Source organism: Eretmochelys imbricata, chromosome 10 (assembly GCF_965152235.1).
Source record: "Eretmochelys imbricata isolate rEreImb1 chromosome 10, rEreImb1.hap1, whole genome shotgun sequence".
Taxonomy (NCBI): Eukaryota; Metazoa; Chordata; order Testudines; family Cheloniidae; genus Eretmochelys; species Eretmochelys imbricata.
Window position 1 is genome coordinate 3439428 of NC_135581.1, and position 22189 is coordinate 3461616.

Sequence of the window (22189 nt, forward strand, 5' to 3'; positions counted from 1 at the left end):
CTCTGAGACCATTGTCATGCCCCTCCTGAGCTGCACAGCTCCCCACTCTCCACATTGCTGCCAGGACAGCATGTGTGGGGACTTGCCCAGCAATGTCCTTGCTGCACTGTAGGGTGCATGGCAGGGGACTTGGCAGCAATAAAGGGAAAGCCAACTGGACTGTGGGATCTCTCCTTGTTACCAATGGGCTGCTAGTTCTTTTTTCAGAGAGCCTTCAAGTGAATGTTTGAACAGCGAAGCAGGAAGCAACTCTCGACAGTCTGGTGAAGTAATTTGAGACATAAGGGGCCCGAGACTGGGGAGGTGGGGTGCAAAGGTGAGCAGAAACGTACCTTGATACTCTTCTGATCTGGAGCTGGCTTGGTACCCACTTAGAGCAGCATTGACTTGGGCTAGTTAGGCCCAAGGAGCTGCAGCAGCGGATTGGCGTGGCACTGGGATGTCCCGGGCAGTGAGGATGTAGGGGTGGTGGGAGAGCCGTCAGTGCTGTGCTGGAGAAGTTCTCTGGGGCCAGACAGGCTGGTGGGAGCTGTGGGCAGCAGGGTAAGGCTGTGGAGCGTTTGGCTGGCGTGCTCAGGAGTTGGATTCTGGGTTTGCTTCTTATGCCAGTTGCTGCCAGATCTGTGGCTATCTTGGGAGGATTCTGGTACTTAGTATGTGTATCACCATAACGCCTAGAGCCCCCGTCACGGACCAGGGCCCCGCTGTGCCTGGCGCTGTACAGACCCAGAACACAAGGCTCCAGCTGCTCTGTATGCATCACCTAGTGCTGGGAGCCTGGGCACGCTGGCTAAGTGGGGCTGGCTCTTGCATGGGAGGCTCCGGGCAGTAGGTTGCCCTTTCCCCTTGGGCAGGCAGTGCTGGGCTGCTGGAGGTGCTCCCCGGGGTTCGGAGGGTTCCCCGAAAGCTGTGCTGGTGAGCACTGATCCCACTCCAGTGCGTCGGTCTCTTCTGCAGAGCGAAATTCCCCCTGGGCTGGTGGCTCTTGCTTCTCTGTGCAAGCTGGGCCGTGCCTTTGTGTCCGCTGCACGGAGGCTGCCCGGGGGTCGTGGCTGCGGCGAGCGGGCTGCGTACCTGTGACCCTGCAGATGGTGAGGAGAGGAACTGGAGACCCCCAAGCTCGAGTTGAAATGGTAGGAGCAGTTCTAGGCAGGGCATGTGTCATTTCCCCCGCTGGAGAGTGCCTGGGGCATGAGTCTAGCACCTGTGCCACGGGATCTTTGATACACACAGAGAGTCCAGACCTCATTTTGATGTCTCCTTAAAGTAGCTATTCCAGCAGAAGAGCGCCCCCTAGCGCCATGCCAGGGCACTGCCGTGCAGCTCTCCCCGCGAGCACTTCCCGCGCCCGCTCTGCATAGCTCTCCTAGGGGCTGGCTGGCTCCCCGCTGGAGGCAGCGTGGCTGTCGGGCGCAGTAGCAGCATATTCATGCCCCTTCTCTTTGGCCAGTTAAACTCTTTACCTGCATCTAATCTGCCTGGTTGGTTTGTGAGATGGTGGCACGGGAACAGCCTCTTCTCTGCGCAGGCAACATGTGCCGTGCCCAGCGGGGAAGCTCGGGAGGGGGGCGGCTTGTTAGATCCTCTCCCTGCCGCTCTCGGGGATGTTCCCGGCTGTGAGCTTCCTGCTGCTGTGCCAGGCCGAGTTAGCTGTGCCCAGCTGAGTTAGCTGTGGCTGAACCTAGCAGAGGTCCTTTTATCCCCACGTTCGGCTGCGGCTGGAATCCCGGGGCCAGTTCTGGAGGCCACAGTTCAAGGAGGCAGCTGCTGAATTGGAGAGGGCTCCGAGAAGAGCCACGGGAATATTTAAAGGATTAGAAAACCTGCCTTCTAGTGATAGATTCCAGGAGCTCCATCTAGCTTAGCAAAGGGAGGGTTAAGGGGTGACTTGATTACAGTCTGTAAGCACCTACCGGGGGAACAGATATTTAATATCGGGGCCCAGCCACCACTCACTGCTCATGTTTCATTTCCCCCCATCACTGCATGTCTCACTGATCTGCCCCCCCAGCCTGTCCCGTCATCTCAACTGTGCCTGATGTGCAGACATGGTGTGTGCTCCAGGGTGGCAGGGATGCTGGCAGCTGTTGGTGCCTTACGTGTCATGTCTCTGGCCAGTTCTGAGATGACTCCAGAAATTCACCCTCTGCTTGAACATTAACCCACAGAGAGATCCAGGACCGAATGTGCCCAGGGAATGGGGGGGTGACGCGTCTGCTCTGTGCACGGAGGACGTCTGTCACTCCGTCACTGAATTCACTGGGGAAGAACCAAGGCACGGAGGCTGCGATGCTGCTTGGTATGGAGGGAGGCAATGCAGAAAGGCCTCGCCATAAAATAATGTGGAGGAAAGGTCAATGTGCCAAACCTTAGCTGGGTGGGTGCATGCCTAGGGGGCTGCCTGTCATTTCCCCTCTGTTTAATCTCAGGCAGATTGCACTTCCCTCTTCGCCGTCTCCTTCCACTGGGCATTATTCCGCCCTGCTGGCCTGCCTGAGTGCTGATGAAGTCCTGCCTAATGCAGAGCAGACAAGTTCCATCTCGTTAAAGGCCATGGTCCTCTCTTTTCAGCTTCCAGCCCTTGCAGTGGCTCTATCATCCTGCACAAGCTGCCCTGCGCCGCAGCCTGTGTGCAAGCTGAAGTGGTTTAATGCATACAGATAGCATCTGCAATGACACCAGCTAGGATGAAATGCCCAAGGGCTCTACTGCGGGGGTCAGGCAGGAGACTTCCCCCCGGGCTGGGCTGCCGGTTTCATTGCTTCTAGTCTCATGCACTTAGTCCATGGGTCTGGCAGAGCCCTGTCTATGGCTATAGCCAGCCACAGTTGGGTTTTCCAGCTCCTGGGCATTCCAAGAAGCAGGCTGTCGGGCCCCTGACCCCATCTGGAAACGAATGACAGGGGTGTTTGTTCCTTTCAGAGGGCTAATAGAGACAGGAGCAGATGAAAGGTTTAAATTCTGGTGCATCAGCATCATACCCGTGGGTCTCTTAACAAACCTTCCCCTTCCCCCTGGGAGCTGGCAGTCTCTCTCCAGCTGGTTTGGAGCATTGCCAGGCCAGGGGCATGCTGAGTAATCTCCAGTTTTCTCCATTTCCTTTTTCAACCAGCTTTTCTGTTTCTCTTTCAGGTGCGAGGAAAGAGTTTGCTGAGCCACTTCCCTTTAACTCTGGTTTTCCTGGCGCGGGGGTTGGCAGGGGGATAAGAAATGCATGTTTGTTTACAGGAATCTCCAGGGAAATGGCTGCGTTGAGTCTTTGTGCAGTTGGGTTGAGCTGTTTCTCTGGTGCAATCTGCAAACCCCTCGTTGTGTGGCCCTGCACGCGGGGAAATGGCTCTGCCTGTTTTAACCCTCCTGAGAGCCGAACGCTGCCTGCACAGGGCTGCTTTCCTCAGTGGCGGAGCACGCCCCCAGCGTGACCCACTTTGAAACTCCTTCAAATCCAGCGGAAATTCCCTGCGCCAGTGTGACCCATTTGTTAAATCTCTTTGCTCGCTGCTGAGAGATCTGTTTGCAGACCCCAAGTGGGGCTCACTTTACATAACATGGGTGGGCTCCCCTCTCCTGGCTCTCCAGCAAACGTGGGGCCCAGAGTTGGGCGCTTTGACATCATCTGTGCGCAAAGAGAGCTGCCTTCCCTTCTGCTCCCTCAGACCCAGGGCTAGAGGCAAGGGGGGGTTTCCAGGCTTCTGAGACCATGGAACTGCCGAGCGAGTCGCTGACTGGGCCTTGGAAAGCGTAGGGAGCGACTCCCCAGGTGCAATAAACACAGGTCTCAGGGAAGGCCAGCGGATGAGGAACTTGGGGCCTTGTGTTGTCACTTCCCAATGGCTCCTAGGTCCGTGTTTTCCCAGACATTCCCTAAGGGCTGGATTCAGCTCCCCCTATGTGCACGGGCATGTGCCTGCCTCCATGGGCAGTCCATGTGTAACACCGACAGACCCCGGGCTTCGGGATTGAACCGGGGACCTCTGGAGCTTAGTACACCAGTCTACAGCCCTGTTAGCTAGGGCTGTAGAGCAGACTCATTTAACTCTCTTTAAGTGGTCTCGGTGCCACTAGAGGGGACAGACCCCCCCCCCACCCCTCCGAGGCGTGTGAGTTACACCTGCAGTCAGGGAGGGGCTGCTTCATGTGAGTCGGGGGGCAGCACTGAGGTCACTGGGTCGTGACTTGCTGCGCTTATTCAAAGCCCATCCCGGGCGACCGGGGCCCTGCCGCCCTGGCCAACCACAAGCAGGGTCCAGCCCCCCTTTACTTTGGGGGCACTGGCATCCCATCCCCTAAGCAAAGTCAAGCAGATCAGAGCATTGGGAGGAGCGCTGGCAGCTGGCCTGCAGAGATGTCCCGGCTGGCACCCTCCCTCAGCCCAATGCAGCCGCCTTCCGAGCCTCCGTATGGGGAATTCACAAGTCCTGAGGCTCCCTGGCCAGGCGTCGTGCTCGCTCAGTGCTCGGAGGGCCGCCAGGGCAATGGGCTTTGCTGCCATTCACTGACCACCCTGCTCTCTGTGGTGGAGGGACCAGGCCCCAGCGGGGCTCCCCGGCTCCTCTCCAAGGCCTCTCCCAGTGGTGCCCACCCCGAGAGCACACAGGGCTCAGCTCCACCAGTGCAAATAGCGGCTCTGCCCCTCTAGCAAAGTGTGTGAGGGTCAGGGCAGCCCCCTGCCCAGCCTGGAGCCCCCAGTGCAGACCAAGCCTGGCCCAGGGGGAAGGGGCAGGGTCTGTAGCAAGGTTCCCAATTCTGGAAAGGGTCTGTGCGTCCCCGAGCAACGGCCCGGCCCGCTGGCTATGTGCTAGTCAGGATACAGTTCGCGAGAGACTCCAGCCTTTGACGTCTGTCTCTCTCCCGTCTCCTTGCCGTGCCAGGAGGCTGGCTTGGTGAGACCATTAAGCTCCGTCGTCCCTGCAGTGATGCTGAGCTGCCTTCTCCCAAATCCGACCTGGCAGCAGTTTCCCACCAGCTGTGGGGGGACACGGGCTCTGGCTCCGGGGTGACCAGTGAATGTCCGAGGGTGGGGAGAGTCCTACTTCCGCAGGTGTTTGCTGCTCCGGGGGGTGGGGGGAGCGGGGCAGGGAGCCGGGCTAGGGCTGGGCATATGTTGTGGGGCTGGCGGTGGCAGCTGCCCCGTGGCTGAGAACCAGGTATGAAACGTTCTGGAGCAGGCACGGCCCAGGAGGCGCCCGCCTTGGGTCTGATTCCTGCTACTCAGCCTAAACTGCCGTTCATCGACGGCTCCTCATCCTCTCCCCATGTAAAAATGCTGCCCGGGGCACCGTCAGCCCCTTTCCCATGGCCCATCTTGGACGCCTGCAGAGTGTAGCCTGGGAGCCAGTAACGGGGCTGGGGACTGCGCTGCATTGCCTCTGTGTGCAGCCCCATTGCAGCCGGCTGCACCCTGCCGTGCTCCCCACAGCCCCGGGGAACCCCCTCCTCCATGCGCTTCTCCCTCATGCACCCCTGGGGCTGAGCTCAGAGTGGGGCCCACCGGCGACTGAGGAAATAACCACTGGGAGTGTAGACTCAGCAGTGGTTTACCAGCTGCCCGTCTGTTCGGCACACGCCTGCCATTATTGGCTGAGTCTCGTCTTGTACCCCTTGCTGAGTGAGGGGCTAGCTTTACTGAGGGGCTGTTGCGTGTGGATAGCTCCCAAGGGGTCCTTACAAATGTGTTCCCTGCGTGTTGGCCAAGGTGTGATAGAGGGTCTAGTACCCGCTCGGCCGCCGGGGCTGGGCTCTCCCTAAGCAACGGACTTAAAATAACCAGAGAGGCTGGTTGCCTTGCTGTTCTGTGCGAGTCCCGGGGACCCCTGCCCTCTGGTCAGCAGGGAGGGCACCAGTGCTGTGTGGTGGGGAGAGGAGCTGTTGCAGTCCACGTTGTGGTCTTCCAATGCAGTGGGTCCCAGCTGCCCTGGAACTTCATGCCAAGGCCGCATCTCCTCCCTGGGCCTGTGATGCCCACGGGTGCAGTGCCTGGCACTGCCGAGGCTGGGAGGCTGCCCCCAGGAGGCCAGTGGGGTTGGTCAGCAGAAGGGGGCAGAGGGGCGGTGCAGTGGTTCCTGCTATGCCCAGCCAGACTCCTTTGGTCACCACAGTGATGCCAGCCTGAGATTGGCAAAGAGTCCTGTGGCACCTTATAGACTAACAGACGTAGTGGAGCACAAGCTTTCGTGGGTGAATACCCACTTCGTCGGATGCACGTAGTGGAAATTCCCAGAGGCAGGGATAACTATGCAAGCACGAATCAGGCTAGGGATAAGGAGGTTAGTCTGCTCAGGGAGGATGAGGTGTGAACGCCAAGGGAGGAGGGAGGAGAAACTGCTTTGTTTCTCCTCCCTTGGGGTTCACACCTCAACTGCTAGAAGAGGGCCTCATCCTCCCTGATCGGACTAACCTTGTTACCCCTAGCCTGATTCTTGCTTGCATAGTTATCCCTGCCTCCCGGGTGCGTGTCTGGGTGAGACTGCCCTGGTCCCCGCTGCTACACCCCTTCTCACCGCCGCTCTCTTTGCTCTGCTCCAAAGGTTCCCGAGGGTCTGACAGCCCGTCGCATCTGTCGCCGTCGCAGGGCGGATCCGCTGCCATGCCGGCTCCTGTGGAAGAGATCTGGGTGCTGCGAAAACCCTTTGCAGGTACAGCCGCCTTTGCATCAGTCTGTGCGTACGCGGGCTCGTCACCGGATCCCGCGTCCTGGGAGCTGCTTCTCCAGCCCCACGCTGACGGCTACTGCTGCCTGGTGGCAGGCTGGTGTTCTCCTGGACTCGCCTGGGGTGGCACTCGTCAGCCGACAGGAGGCTCCGAAACACCGGTGTGAAGCTGCTGCTGGGGCCTCAAAGCCAGGCCACGCCCGCAGCAGGGGTTCTCCGCGGCGTGCGGAGAAGTGCCCTGCCATCGCCCGCCACCTAACTCTCCCTCCCCGTTGGCAGGTGGGGACCGCAGCAGCCTGGGGAGCACGGGGAGCGTGGCCAGTGCCCGGAGCTCGGGGAGCGGGCAGAGTACGGGAAGTGGCAGCCATGCCCTGCATGCCGGCTCCGAAGGGGTCAAGGTAAGGGCAGCTGGGTATGCTTAGGCAGCAGGTGACCCTTGGCCCCTGTCCCCCCAGGGAGCCGGCAGCGGAGTGAGGTGATCTCCCGTCCTCCCCTACCATGGAGACGCTCTCAGCATATGCACCTGGTGTAACGAGACCAGCCAGTCCCTCCCCAGGTGCCAGATGGCCCAGAGCGCTCCAGCCCTCTGGCCCGCCCAGTGCTCTGCTCCATGTACGCTGGGCACATTCCTGCCCTTCGCTCAGTCAGGCCTGCCCGGGGCTGGTTTTTCCTGCCCTCCGCCCGCTGCCGGGCTGCTGTGTTTGGGTCCCCAGCCCAGCAGGGGGTGGGATGACAGGGCAGACGCTAGGCCCTGCACGTCCATTGCTCTCTGCTGCAGCCCGCTCTGGGCCTGGGGGTCGGGTGCAGCTCTGTCTGCTCTGTCGCAGCTCTGTCTGTCCCCTAATGGGCTTTGGGCACTCCAGCACCATTCTGGCCCTCCACCCCACTGGCCTGCCTGGGGCGGGACCGGCAGACCCTGCCCTTCTCTGAGGCTGTCCACTGGGAGTGGCACCAGGGCTGACTTTGGGGGTAGGAGATCCATCCTTTGCGGGCTGCTCTGTCCTTCCCTCCCCTGCACCTCCTCCATGGGGCAGAGGGTCCCCAGGCTGCTGCCGCAGCTGGCTGGGCTCTGCTGCCCCTACTCAGCCGCACAGCCCCTGGCTCCAGACGCCTGCCCTCCGCCCGGTGCTCTGGAACCACCAGGCCAGGGGGCCATGCTCTGCTCCTCTTCCTGGCTAATCAGGCCGAGCCCCCCCCGCCGCCCCCCGCTGCTCCCCATGGCTACGGGGGGCTGGGGCTAGGTGTGCGTGAGGCTGGAATTGGGGTGTCCCGGATGGAGCTGCGGCTCCTGCCATCCCTTGCTGGAGGCGAAGCACCATCTGTGCTGTGAGCTGTGTTCTCACGCACTCCCTGCTGCATCCAAAATCCGCTGCGCCCCTCCCTGCCCGCCCGCGCCTCCGGCTCCGGCTGCCGCAGCGTTAGCAACACAGTCTCTGGCTCCTGACGGCCCCCCCCCCCCCATTTTTTACCCTTGGTGGTGTATTTTTTCAGCTGCTGGCGACGGTCCTGTCCCAGAAGGCATCGGTGCAAGAGTCTGCGGTGGGTGATGCGCCGGCCAAGGCCCTGGAGGCGCCTGCAGGTGCGTGGCTGGTGGCTGCCTGGCCGCTCGGAGCAGGGCTGACCCTCGGTACCTACGAGGGCTTGGCGTTGATTTTTTTGCTCCTGTTGCCCAAGAGGAAAGCGCGTGGGTAAAATGACGCTCTCGCCTTTCTGCTGCTGCCAGGCCTTCTCCTGCTTCGGTTAGTCGGGGGCCAAGGGGCTGGGGAGGGCGAGGGTGCATCCTGGTGTGTGCTCCACCTCCAGGCTGTTGTTCTGGCCATGCTCCAGGCCAACCGAGGGAGCGAGGTGCTGCCCGCGGCCTGCAGGCTCGGCGCTGCTGCCAGGGCCATCTGTTGGTCGCTGGTCCCTGCGTGCCAAAGCAGCATTGTGTGTGGAGTGTGTGTGTGTGTGATCGGTGTGGGCACGTGCATGACTGAGGTGCGTGTGTGATTGGTGTGGGGTGTGTGTGTGTGTGATCGGTGTGTGCGTGTGCATGACTGAGGTGCGTGTGTGATTGGTGTGGAGTGTGTGTGTGTGTGATCGGTGTGGGCACGTGCATGACTGAGGTGCGTGTGTGATTGGTGTGGGGTGTGTGTGTGTGTGATCGGTGTGGGCACGTGCATGACTGAGGTGCGTGTGTGATTGGTGTGGGGTGTGTGTGTGTGTGATCGGTGTGTGCGATCGGTGTGTGCGTGTGCATGACTGAGGTGCGTGTGTGATTGGTGTGGGGTGTGTGTGTGTGTGTGATCGGTGTGTGCGTGTGCATGACTGAGGTGCGTGTGTGATTGGTGTGGGGTGTGTCCGTGTCCGTGTGGGGTTGGGGGTGGGGTGTGTGTATGACTGGTGTTTGTGTGTGTGTGATTTGTGCGTGAGTGTGTGTAGGAATGTGTGGGGTATGTGTGTGCGTGGGATGGGTGTTGGGGAGGTGCATGGTTGGGGTGTGCATGTGTGTGTGATTGGTGGCTGTGTGCCGTGTGGTTGATGTGTGTGTGTGTGATTGGTGTGTGGGCTGTGTGTGCATGCATGGGGGGCTGGGGCATGTGGGGTGTGTGTATAGTTGGTGTATGTGTGTGGGGGGTTGCGTGTGTGGGGGGGTTGAGGTGTGTGTGTGATTGATTGGTGTGAGCGTGTGCATGTGATTGGTGTGTGTGTGGCATGGTGGTGTGTGTCTATACGATTGGTGTGGATGGGGGGTTGGGGTGAGTATAATGGGTGGAGGGGTTGGGGGGGTGTGGTTGGGGGGTGTGGATGGGGTGGTTGGGTGTGTGCGTGTGTGGTTGAGGTATGTGTGTATGGTGTGTGCGTGTGTACAGTTGGGGTGGGGGATGGTTGGTGTGTGTGTGTATGTGGTGGGGGGGGTGATTGGTAGGTGGGGGGGGTTGCTGCTCACCTCCATGCTGGTTGCATCCATTTTACCAGCCCGATTGAAAAGTGTTTACCTTGGGCTGCAGGCTCCCCGGGGGGCTGGGAACTCACCCAGGGGCTGGGAACTCGGCCCAGCCGGCAGCATTGTGTCAAACAGCTCGAGCCGGGAAAGCACAAACGCCCGTCACTAAACCATGAGACTGAGCGGTGTGAGTTCTCAGCCAGGCCCCGGGAGCCAGTCACTTAGCCAGGCTCCCACGGCCGGCTGCTGGCAGGCAGGAGGAGGGGGAGCAGCCCTAAGCCGAATGCCGTAATCCCTGTGGGTCCAAGCCGCTCCCTCCTCTGGACCTGGAGCTCGCCGCTGAGGAAAGACTTAGGCTGGGTGTGCTGAGCAGAGGGCCCAGCGGGGCACCGCCGTGGTGACGGGGCTGGAGAAGGGCCAGTTTCCAGTCGGAACGTCCTGGCCTTTGCACTCTGGTCCAGGGCCCATGTCCAAAAAGCAGCGTCAGACCCGGGGCCATTCTAGGTCTGATACACCGCTATCCCCAGGGTGGAAGGCGGGGGCACTGCACCCATGGCAGGCCGGCACCCTGGCGTTTGTAGGGTTAATGTCTCGTCCTGACATGCCCTAGGACAGTGACAAAAAGTGGCACATGATGTTAAGCCACCGTGTGATTGGTGAATAGCTTCGATTGGTTAATAATTCCATCAGGAGGCTTTTACTGTGTTATTAACCAATTGCAGTGGATAAAGTAATAATGCTCGGGCAGTCGCTCTGCTGTGAGAACCTGGAGCAGCGGAGCGAGTGGGACACTGAATTCACACGGCTGTGGCTCTTCTGGGAATGTTGGTGGCTGCTTCGGCTCCTGCCCCTCTGAGGTCTGAGCACGGCTGCCCTAGGATGTGGGACAGGAAATAGAGCGGTGGGTGGTCCAGACCGCGTCATGCTGTTCCACTTGAGTCCTGATGGCTGCCTCACTGAAAGCCACACAGGCTACTCACCGCTGGTGCATCGCAGCCCAAGGGGCTAGGGATGCCAGCGCCCCAGTGGCAGGAAGCGGGCCCGAGACCCCCTCAGAGACACAGCCCCGGCGTGCATGCAGACACCCCTAACAAAGTTCAGAGGAGCGTGAGATCAAACAGAAAAGCCGCACTCTGCTCTCACTCTAGATCTCCCGATTCATGGGAGGATCTCCAAGCACCCCATAGACATGAATGGGCTATACAGGAAAGGCGCCCATTGGTGAAATGCAGCCACTACTGGGGAGGAGCTTGGCAGCAACACTGGACAACAATTTAGGACAAGTGATAGAAAGAGTGTTCCTCATCCAGTTGGACCTACAGGGGAACTGGGCCACCCGTACTGCCCAGGAGTCAGGACCCCCAGGCTAACACCCCAGACAGAAGTGCCATGGGGTCTTTAATGTCTACATCCTGCGAGGCCTCTGCAGGGCCTGCCAGTGCAGCGTTCCCAGCTGCTCTGACCGCTCCCTTTGGCTGCTTTGCAACAGGTTCTTCTCGGACTCAGAGCCTGGCCAGCTCTGCCTACGCCGGGCAGCCACCCGCTGAGCAGCAGCTGAAGAAGATAGAGCCAATGTCAGAAGGGAAGGTAAGAAGGCGGGAACCACCTGGCAACTGATTGAATCCAGCCAGAAGGGGGAACGGGCCTTTAAAAGGAAATAACGCCCACCTGCCAGGCTTGCTCGGTGCGAGGGAAGGGACTGGCAGCCCAGGGTCACAGCTCAGATCGCCTGGCCCCATCCAGCAACGAGGGGCCGGCTTGTCCTGGCTCAGAGGCAGCTCGATTTTAGCTATCAGTCATCCCTTTTCCGGCGAGTGGTGGAGAGAGCTACCCCCTGCCCTCCGAGGAGGGCGCTGAGGCGCTCGCTCTGTCCCGCCACCTGCGTAGGGTGGCCAACTTTCTAATCGCGCAAACCTGAACAGCCTTGCCCAGCTCCTGCCCGCCCCTTTCCCAAGGCCCCGCCCCTGCCCCGCCCCTTCCCTGAGGCCACGCCCCTGCTCACTGCATCCCCCCTCCCTCTGTCACTCGCTCTTCCCCACCCTCACTCACTTTGACCGGGCTGGGACGGGGTTGGGGTATGTGCGGGGTGCAGGCGACGCTTACCTCAGGCAGCTCCTGGAAGCGACCAGCATGTCCAGCTCCTAGGCTCAGAGGTGGCCAGGTGGCTCTGTGCCCTGTCCCTGCCTGCAGGTGCCTCCCCCGCAGCTCCCATTGGCCGAGGTTCGTGGCCAATGGGAGCTGCAGAGTCGGTATTCAGGGCGGGGGCAGTGCGCAGAGACCCCCCGGCTGCCCCTGCTCCTACTGGGCATGCCGGTCGCTTCCGGGAGCCGTGCGGAGCCAGGGCAGGTAGGGAGCCTGCCTTAGCCCTGCTGCCTGCAGGGGGCGCTGCATTGGGGGAGTTCTACTCCCTGAGATTCTCCCCCTCCTTAAGTTTCCGAGGCAGGGCCTGTACTTGCCCAGCGTTCGCCCCCTCCCTTTTCCTGGAGGCAGGGTCGTCTCCCTGCAGCCCAGGCCCAGGACCGTGGCCTCAGCTGGGGCATGGTGCAGCGGGAGCTAGTGAGGGCTGCAAGAAGCCGAGGTCCCGGGGGCCGCTCCTGCTGCGTTCTCCCCACTTGAGTTCACGTGCAGTTTGGTGGCCGCCCAGGTGCGGTTTGGTGTTGCAGGAGCGTGGCTTGTTGCTGACGCTCACCTGGGAGTTATTTATTATTAAAGGTAGTGGCTCCCCTGTCCCAGTCCTGCACGCTGCCCCGCACAGGTGACCCCACTGAGATCAGGGGTCACCACGCAGATCCATGCAGCGTGACCAACCCCGAAATGACACAGATCATGAGATTGCAAAATTATATTGTGTTGCGGTCTGTTGTCTGATTTCCCGGCCCCCCCGTCGCCAGGGGGTGTGGGGGGCTCGCAGCACTGCCCCTTCTCCCAGCTGTGTCCAATGCTGGGATATGGGCTCTCTCTGGGGCGTCCAACTCAGTTCATATCACACAGACCTTTACCAATCGCCGTCTGGGGGTGCGGAGATCCCAGCTTCTCCCCAGCCCCACATTCTCATTCATTATGTGCCCAGCCCCACATCTGCCCTTCCCCCAGCCCAGGAATTCTGCTCCCCAATCCCTACGTCTGCCCCTTTGGCAGCTCGAGAGGTTCTGGTGTTGTGGGGAGGGGGGCAGTTGGACCCATTGCTCACAGCGCGGGGGGCTCTGGAGAGGAAGTGGGCCCTCGGTGCCGTTGCCCTGCGAGCAGCTGTCAGTGAGGGAGTGCAGGTGGGGGTCGGGGCTGGCTCTGCGCAGGGCAGGGGGACGCCATGGGCTGGCTGCGTCTCTGCGCTCCGGAGCCCGAGCTTGCCGCGCGCTGGGCTCCGTTGTCTGCAGCCCTCGGCTCAGCCGTCACATCTCGGCAGCGGCACGGCGGGGTCCCCGCCCCGGAACAAGCTTCCGGGCGCCCAGGGCGAGAGTCGCACGTTGGCTGAGCACCTCAGACAGCTCCCCTCATTGTGCTGCCAGCTGCGGCTCACAGCTCCCCGGGGCGGCGGGGCGCTGCCCGCTGCAAATGAACAGGCTGCCAGGAGCCTGGCGCGACGGGGTGCAGAGAGCGCGTGGGCGGGCAGGGACCTCGGGCGCGCTGGGGAACTGCGGCGTTCTGAAGGGCCTCTCCGAGCTGGGCTGAGTGAGGGGGAGGGAATGCTGCTCGGTCTGTCTCCCTGGTGGGGTGATTCGTGGGGCTGGTGATGGGGTGAATGACTCGCCTGCCTCCGTCTGTGGGGCCCTAAGGCAGAAGGGGACCATCTGGCAAATCTCCTACAGGCTCCTTCATGTCCCAGGGAGTTCCCCAGGCTCCTGCCCCTCTTCCATATGGGAGAAGCTGGGGTTAGGCACCTGTCACAGACTCAGACTCACAGACTCAGATTCCCTGCTAAATCCTGCAGGTGGCTGGGCTCTTGCCTCTCCTACCTGTGGGGGTTACAGCCAGGAGCCTCTGGGCTTTGCCTGACTGCAGCTCCCTCTCCCGCAACTGCTGGGTCTAGGGGGGCAGCCCCTGGGGTGGCGGAGTGGGGCCAACCCCCGACTGCTTGGGGCCAGGGAGGACTCTCCTCCCTGTACGAGGATTGGCTGGGTGCAGCCTGGGTTGGCACTGACTGCGCATGCTGCCGTGTCCATGGCACAGCCTGGGCTCGCTTGGCAGAGCCGGTGACCCCCATTCTGTCTCGCCCCCAGAGCTCTGAGGCCGTGTACCAGTGGCTCTGCAAATTCCAGCTGCAGCTGTACGCGGCCAACTTCATCAACGCCGGGTACGACATCCCCACCATCAGCCGGATGACCCCAGAGGTGAGGGTGGCCGGGAGCCGGGGGGAGCTGAAGGGCGAGGGGCCCGATCCTGCTCCCCTTGAGCTGTCCTGGCACTGCCTCAGGATCGGGCCCAGATAGCACGCATACCTCCCTTAGGTGAAGGGTGGAGCAGGGGCTGCAGGACGGGCTGGGAGGCCCCTGCCCTGAGCTGCCGTGGCTCTGCGATGTGGGGTGGGACGTAGGGCCTGGATCGAACGGCGAGTCGCGGTGCTCGTGGGCGGCATGGCCAGCTTTGCTGGCTCCCGGCGTTCTAGATGGTAAAAGGGAAGGGGATCATTCCAGACCCGGCTGAGTGGTACTGGGGGCTGGGAGCTGTGCAGGGGTGGGCCAGGTGCGGCGCTCATGGGCAAATCCAGGCTGAGCTACCATCTTTGCAGACGAGTTAAGATCCCCTCTTTGGGGTTTAGCCCCCCAGAGCTGCTGGGACAGGCCCATGTCTCTCCCCTTCCCCCCTCTGCACACACCTGTGGCCGGGCGGGGAGCTGGAGTGTGGGGAGTGCTGGGAGGGGCCAAGGGCGGCTCTGCATGGGGGGCTGGTGCCCCGGCCCAACCCCCTGGGGTAGCCCTCTGCAGCAGCATTACCAGCCCCTGGTGAGCCCTGGGGCTGGGGGCTGGGTGCTCACAGAGTCCGTGGGTGCTGGGCGCTCTCACAGGGGACGCTCCGGGCCTCTGCGAGACGCTGAGTTCCCACAGCTCACGCTGGGGTTGATCGCAGCCCAGCGGCGTCCCACTGAGCTCGGAGCAGCACCCAGTGGGACTTGTCCCAAGCAGCCGGGCGCCAGGCTGGGGCCCCCGTGAGCTGCTGGTGGGGTGGGCTGGGACTGGCCCTGAGGACAGCTCTGAGCGGCTGGGCCCAAGCTCCATCCTGAGGCTCCCAGCCCCTCCACACTCCCCGAGCAGCCTGGCGATGTGGGATGGCATGTAGCAGGGCTGCTCCAGCCGCAGCTCTGGGGGCTTTTCCCCATTCTTGCCAGAACCGGGGGCATGATCCCAGCGGGGTGACTGGGCGGGGACCCCTCATCCTGCTCTGGGAACACGGGGGCAAGGGAACTAGCCCCTTCTTCCCTGGTCTCCGGACCTAGAGCGGCTTTAGAGAGGCTGACGGTGTGTGTCCTGGCTCCAAAGGATGGCTGAACTCTGCCCTTCCAGCCGGAGTCCGCTGGCATGTGGTGTGTGAGGGGCACAGCATCACCTCCCCAGGCTCACAGCCTCCCTGTTGGGGGAATGCCACGGGACTCAATTCATTCATTCCTAGCAGTGCCACTGCCTCGTGTGGGCGGGGCCCCTCTGTGCTGGGTGTGGTGAGTGAATGCACAAACACGCAATCTCTGCCCTGCAGAGCGTGCCCTTGGCTTTGCCAAGCCAGAGCCTTCCTTTGCACTAGGAGAATGCCATTTGGATTTGTTTCTCATCTCCACGGAGAAGCTCAATGTTTATTGTGGAGCACTTTTTCATTTGTATTGATTTTAAGTTTTTGCAGTTGGGGGGAATTATTGGGTTGGGGGTCAGGCAATGCGGGAGGGGCTCAGACCATAATTATTGAATGACGATAGCTGTTGAGACTCAAAAAATTAAAACTTCGTCACTGTTAAAACGCCGACACGTCGCATGTCCACATGCTCAAAGTCATTAGCCTTGCACTCTAACGAGTTCTCAAGCTGCATTGTTCTCACTTCTCCTGTCTGCCGCTCTCCATGGGGGTCACTGGAAGTATTTTTGTGGGTTTGGGTGTACAGCAAAATCGCCATTTACCGATAAAAACCTCGCCCTTCCGAGCCTGCTCCCACACCCCTTGTAACAGAGAGGAGGCCTGCGGCAGCTGACAGCCTGCAATCTTCTGTGGGGGCTGCCAGAGCTGAGCGGCTAGGCCCTGCTTGTGCAGTGAAGGTGACGGGTGTCTTTCTGTGCCCTAGGACCTCACAGCCATTGGCGTGACGAAACCCGGACACAGGAAGAAGATCACTTCGGAGATCAACAGCCTGAATATCCCCGAGTGGCTTCCGGAATACAAGCCGGTAAGGCTCCCCCAGCTCTCCCCGGTAATGGACCTTGGAACGCTCCCTGCCTGTCAGCTTTGCCCTATTGGCAGGTTTCCCTATGAGGCATGGGGTTGCCAGGCTAACCCCCCCGGGGAGTAGCTAGGCCTCGCCTCTCCTACCCTGAGATGGCCTGTAGCTCTTTAACTGCTGGAGATAGGTGAGGCCCTGGACCCCATCTTCTTGCCATGTGGGGATTGGCCGCCGTGTTGCAGCCTGTTTTGTCTGGGACAGCGTCCCAGTGCAGCGTGAGAAGGGCCCTCTCCTGGCGCATTCGGAGGTTCCAGTCCTCTCCCAGAGAGCAGGGGATGCTGTCCACCCAAGAGAGGAGCTCTGCCTGGATCTCCCCCGAGCTCTGAGCACAGGTCTGGGTCCCTGTCCTGGAAGGGACCCCGGGAAATGGCTCCGGGGTGCTGGGTTGATCGGGATGCCAAGGGAATTTAGGCAGTCTGAGGAAACCCCCCCTTGGTGAGACCTCCATTGCTGTGCAGTCCTATCCCATGGGAAGGGGTGGACTAGACTGAACAACGTGCTGGAGAACAGAGCCCAGGCAGGGTCCTGCAGCGAGGCTGAGCTATCTGGGCCCAATTCGCTGCTGTCATGTGCCTTTGGCTCAGGGTATCCTGATAAGCCAGGGGCCCGATTCGCCACGCCTGGCACCTTGGGCGCGGTTCCCAGCAGGGCAAGGCGGGGGCGCAGACTTGAACGCTGGCTCGTGGTGCTGGTGCACACGGATGCACAGGAGACTCGGGCCCCGGGGGCAGGAACGTCATTGGGTGGATTATAAAGCTCTCAGCTGCATTAACCTCAGGGGAAGGGAGGGGCATTAATAACAGGCCATGGCATAGGTATTACCCCCACGCTGTCCCTTTAAATGGTGTTGGGTCAGGGCCAAAGCACCGTTCTCCCTTTGCCTCCTGCCCCTGTAGGCCAACCTGGCTCTCTGGCTCTCCATGATCGGCCTGGCCCAGTACTACAAAGTCCTGGTGGAGAACGGCTACGAGAACATTGACTTCATCACGGACATCACCTGGGAGGATCTGCAGGAGATCGGGATCACGAAGCTGGGTAACGCGGGGCCGGGCATTGGCACGGGGCAGCGCCCGCTGCATAGGGTGGCAGGTCTTTGTGGCATCCTCCTGGCCAGGAGGCGAAAGCGGAAGAGCTGTAACGCCCGTGGGCACTGACAGACTGCGCAATGCACCATGGGCAGGCGCTGCTCTGCCGCTGGCTGTAAAGGGACATGAACGGCGCACCCTCAGCTCCCATTGACTGTGTCTGGGCTCAGCACCCTACAAGGAACATGCCCCCATCTCAGTCCTGAGCCCCCCCCCCCCCCGCCCAGCTCTGCCCAGGCTGTCCTGGGCAGCCCCACATCTGTCGTGTTCCGGTCCTGCCCACTGCACGCCGCTCAGTTCTGATCCACAGCCCCTTGTGATCCCAAAGCTGGGCTCTCACCGCACCGCTCTGCTGGTGCCCTGCAGCCCCCTGCCTGCTACCCCCGTCCTAGGCCTCTGTCTTGGTCAGAGCCTTTGTCCCAGGGACGTGCCCAGCAACGTCCTGGGCATTTGGGACTGGACGGGCCGGCTCGGCCCGATGGCGCCTGTGACAGTCTGCCATGATGTCAGCACTGCCCTGGGATGGAAGGCTCCCCGAGGTGGAGAGGGGATTCTCATGCCAGAAGCTAGGCTCAGCAGATGCTGTGGTACCCTGGGGTGCACCTAGGCCTCACCTCTCCCACCCTGTGCTGTGCTCTGTTTACCCCTGGTGTGCTGTACCTTGCTTCACACCCAAAGCCTTCAGCATCCGAAGCAGGGCCAGGCTATCTATTAGAGCAGCTGCAGGGCTCACAGCACCGTCCCGCTTGGCTATGTAAGGACGTTCCTTAGGTTTGGCGTCCTCCCAAGCGCTGTCTCCAGACCTCCTGGGGGCCTTGTGCTTCACTGCTCCTGGTGCCATGAATCAGGAGCGGCCTGCAGCTGCAGCGACATGCAGGAATCACCCCTCTCGTTGTGGTTACCTGGGCAGCCTGACGTTTCTGCATGCGGTGACTGATTCCTTCCCTGCCCCAGCTGCCCGTGTCCACGAGAGGTGCCCGGTCGGAACACAAATGCCCCGTGAAGACCGGGGGTGGTGGATGTTATTGCAGCGTGTGTGCTGTGCCTTCAGGGCACCTGGAGAATTGGGCCCATTGCTGCAGAGGGAGGAACAGACAGGTGCCCTTGTATCTTGGTTACCACATGCACCCTGTCGACTTGGCCGACATCCCAGTGCAGCATGGGCACAATTCCATTGAAGTCAGCAAAGCTGCTCCTGGGGGAACTTGGCCCAGAGCTGTGTAGCCATGTATTTACACCGCTATGGCAAGGCTGGTCAATTTCCCCACGAAGACACGCGCCAGATCGTACACTGCTGGCTCCTAGATAACGCACAAGCCACGCCATGTGAGCTCCCAGTGCGATGCCATGGCCAAACGGGCTGTTGTGACGTTTGACTGGAGAAAGGTGGGAGCAGTGAGTAGGAGCAGGGAGGTGATTTTACCCCTTGTGTGGCATTGGTGGGACTGATCTTGGCATGCTGAGGCCAGGTCGGGTGCCCCCAATTTAAAAAAGGGTGTTGACCAATTGGAGAGGGGGCTGAAAAAAGCCACAAAACTGATTGGTGGGGTGGAGAGAATGCCCGACAGTGAGAGAGACTCAAAGAGCTCGATCTCTAGCTTACAGCAGGAGGGTCAAGAGGTGACTTGCTTATAGTGTCAGCTCAGTGTCTTCACAGGGAGAATATACCGGCTGCCAAGGGGCCTTCAATTTAGCAGAGAAAGGCAGAGCAAGGACCAGTGGCCGGAAGCCAGGCAAGTTCCCATTAGAAATAAGGCACAGTGAGGGTGATTAACCAGTTGCGCAAACAACCTAGGGAAGTGGTGGGTTCTCTAGTGTTAGAGGTGACATTAAAGCCACCGGTGTAGAGAGCAGGTGCAGTTGGTTGTTAATGGAAATCGGCGGTGGGTTAAGTCCCTGAGTCAATCTCCAGGTTTTTGACATATTCGTGCAAGTAACCTCAGGTTTAGGAAAGAAGTCGGACGAGTCCAGGACGAGACCTAGTGTGGAGGGCAGGTTATCCCACACCCAGTCCTGCGGGGGGTCCCTGCACCTCGCTCTGAAGCAGCCAGACACAGGATACTGGGGGAGATGGACCATGAGTCTGATTTACTGTGGCAGTCTCTAGGTTCCTGTGAAATCATTTCTGGTTTCATGATAAGGAGTCCTTCATGGGGGGCCATCTGGGTCAAATCCTGCATTCATGTCACCAGTGTAACTCCAGAGAACTCGACTGACACCAGTCAGGGCCCCCCAAAGTGTCTCTAACCTGGAAGCCTCCTTTTAGTTTAAACACCCTAAAATACACAGCCCCGGTTAAACTGCAGAGGCCCCACCGATGCTCGGTGGGAGACGAGCACTCAGTCAGGGTGTGGGCATGGTTGGGTTGGGCTGAGACAGCCGTCCCGGGGCAACGGGCGTCACTATCCACGGGCCAGCACCAGGGTCTCTGGGTTTGCTGGTGGGACGAGTCGCTCCTCATTGGTTAATGCCCCCTTGTGCCATGTGTCCCCTCCCCCCTTGCAGGCCACCAGAAGAAGCTGATGCTGGCGGTGAAGAAGCTGGCAGAAATCCAGAAGGCCGAGTACATCAAGTATGAGTCGGGGACCCTGAAGAAGAAGGCACCCCAGTCTCTGGATGTGCTGGCCATCGAGTCCCCTCAGCAGGAGAGCGCCGAGTGCCAGTCTCCCAAGATGACCACCTTCCAGGACAGCGAACTGAGCAACGAGCTGCAGGTGGCCCTCACGGGTACGGGCGAGGCACCCGAGGGCCAGGAGAAGCAGGCGAACCACGTGGCACATATCCGGGACGGGGCAGGCTACCGGGGTCCCCCCTCCAGGCACGTGCATGAGAACAGCCTGAGCGGCCGGGCGAAGCACATAAGCAGCTCCCAGGAGCTGCTGGGGGACGGGCCCAAGGGGCCGAGCGCAGCCATGTCCAAGAGCCAGGAGTACCTGACGGAGGAGGTGAAGGAGGGGCCTCCCAGCATGCCCAAGGAGGTCAGGCCCGTGCGGCATGGGCACACCGTCAAGAGAGCCAGCGTGCCCCCAGTGCCAGGCAAGCCCAGGCAGTCATTCCCCCCAGCCGGAGGGCGCTTTACCCCACCACAGACGCCCACCAAGCCGCGGCCGTCCTCGCCCCAGACGCTCATCGTGCCCCACGCCACGGCCAAGGTCAAGCCCACGCCGCAGCTCCTCCAGCAGGCCGACCGCCCCATGTCGCCGAGGTCCCTGCCTCAGTCCCCCACCCACAGGGGCTTTGCCTACGTCATGCCACAGCCCGTGGAGGGCGAAGGCCTCGCCGGGCACCCACCGGGCCCCGTGGCACAAGGCGTCCCAGTCCTGCCAGTCTCAGTGCCCGTGCTGTGCCTGCCGCCGCAGAGCGGGGAGGCAGAGGAGGAGCTGGGCAGGCCGAAGAAGCGCGCGCACAGCCTGAACCGCTACGCCATGTCCGACAGCGAGCAGGAGCGGGACGAGCTGCTGGTGCCGGACGCCGGGCCCTATGCCACGGTGCAGCGGCGGGTGGGCAGGAGCCATTCGGTGCGGGCGCAGTCGGGCGGAGACAAGAACGTCAACCGCAGCCAGTCCTTTGCCGTCAGGCCCAAGAAGAAGGGGCCTCCCCCGCCACCGCCCAAGCGCTCCAGCTCCGCCATCTCCAGCACCAACATGGCCGACGACTTCACCAAGGAGGGGGAAGGGGAGGTGCCCGGCGGGGAGGATGAGGAGGCACAGGAGAGTTACCGGGAGCAACGGCGCGCGAGCGACTTTGGGGGCAGCGTGGACACGGGCAGCGCGGGTAGCGTCAAGAGCATCGCGGCCATGCTGGAGATGTCCTCTATTGGCGGGGGCGCCCGGGGCTTGGCCCTGCAGAAGCCTCTCGCAGGAGGAGGAGGGAAGGGACCCGAAGGCTACTACCTGCACCCAGCTGGTGCCATGCACCTGGCCAGCCCGGAGCATTCCCGCGTGGCCGCCGTCCTGGCCGCTGTGAAGCACAAAGACGCCATTGGCCTGGACGGGGAGGTGGTGAACCGGCGCAGGACCATCAGCGGCCCCGTGACCGGCCTCATCGCGGCCGCCCGCAGGGAGCGCTCCGACAGCATCAGGTCGGACACGGGCAAGGACGGCGGCCCGGTGGAGCGGCTGCGGGCAGAGCACGGGGGCTCCCCCCAGAACAGCTCAGCCGAGAACATCCCCTTCGCCGAGGAAGGGAACCTGACCATCAAGCAGCGGCCCCGGCAGATGGGGCTGGCCAAGGGCGAGGCAGGGGAGGGCCTGTCACCTGCTCACCGGCACGGGGACCTGGCTAAGGTGGAGGCCAGCGCCACACTCAAGAGGAGGATCCGGGCCAAACAGAGCCAGCAGGACAGTGTCAAGTTCATCCTGACCGAGTCGGACACGGTCAAGCGACGGCCCAAGTCCAAAGACAAGGAGCAGGGGCTGGAGCCGGCCCCCCTCTCCGTCTACCAGAATGGCACCGGCACAATCAAGCGGAGGCCGACGTCTGAGATGAGCGGTGCAGAGACACCCCCGGGTGCGCAGGGCCCTGCCGCAGGCGACAGGCAGGACAGGCTGGAGCATGCGCCGCAGGGTGTGAGCGGGGAGCCCAAAAAGCCCTTCAAGCCACCGGTCTCTCCCAAGCCCGTGTTAACCCCACAAGCACAGAAGGTCCCCGGGCCGCCCACACCCACTTCCAAAAAGGCGCCGATCCCCAGCCCCGGCAGCCCAGGTAGGTGGTGTCCTGCCGAGGGGGCTGGCAGGAGTCCGGAAGGACGCAGGCTCTGCTCCCCCGGCCCTCAGCTCCGCTCCTGAGAGCCCACAAGCTAAGCGGGGTCAGAGTCGGTTCGCTCTGGCCTGGGAGAGCGCTAAGGCAAACCCAGGTGGTGCAGGCCAGGGCCCTGCCTCGTGGTCCCTACAGCAGCAGTGGAGTGCGAGGGGAAGGGAGGCTCTGTGCCAGCCAAGCGTCTGCTGAGAGCGTTTCGGGTTTAATCCCCTTGGCCTGCGTCAGGTGAGAGCTTCCAGTCTCACTTGCATCCTTCCTCCAGCCAGCCTCTATTGGATGCAGTGTCTTCCCCCCCAGTCCTGCCCAGCTGGGCCGGGTCCCGGGTCGTGGCCAGCAGCTGCTGCGCATCACC

General features: G+C 61.5%; 1 protein-coding gene across 1 annotated transcript in view; it reads left to right on the forward strand.

Moving 5' to 3' along the window:
- Nucleotides 1-22189, forward strand: part of CASKIN1 (CASK interacting protein 1) — a 160192-nt gene that overhangs the window by 134845 nt on the left and 3158 nt on the right. The window contains exons 11-19 of the mRNA XM_077828552.1: nucleotides 6528-6635; nucleotides 6930-7048; nucleotides 8142-8229; nucleotides 11066-11163; nucleotides 13794-13904; nucleotides 15839-15940; nucleotides 16891-17029; nucleotides 19585-21188; nucleotides 21228-21783. Coding sequence (XP_077684678.1) covers nucleotides 6528-6635; nucleotides 6930-7048; nucleotides 8142-8229; nucleotides 11066-11163; nucleotides 13794-13904; nucleotides 15839-15940; nucleotides 16891-17029; nucleotides 19585-21188; nucleotides 21228-21783 — 2925 coding nt within the window. The remainder of the gene's footprint in view (nucleotides 1-6527; nucleotides 6636-6929; nucleotides 7049-8141; nucleotides 8230-11065; nucleotides 11164-13793; nucleotides 13905-15838; nucleotides 15941-16890; nucleotides 17030-19584; nucleotides 21189-21227; nucleotides 21784-22189) is intronic.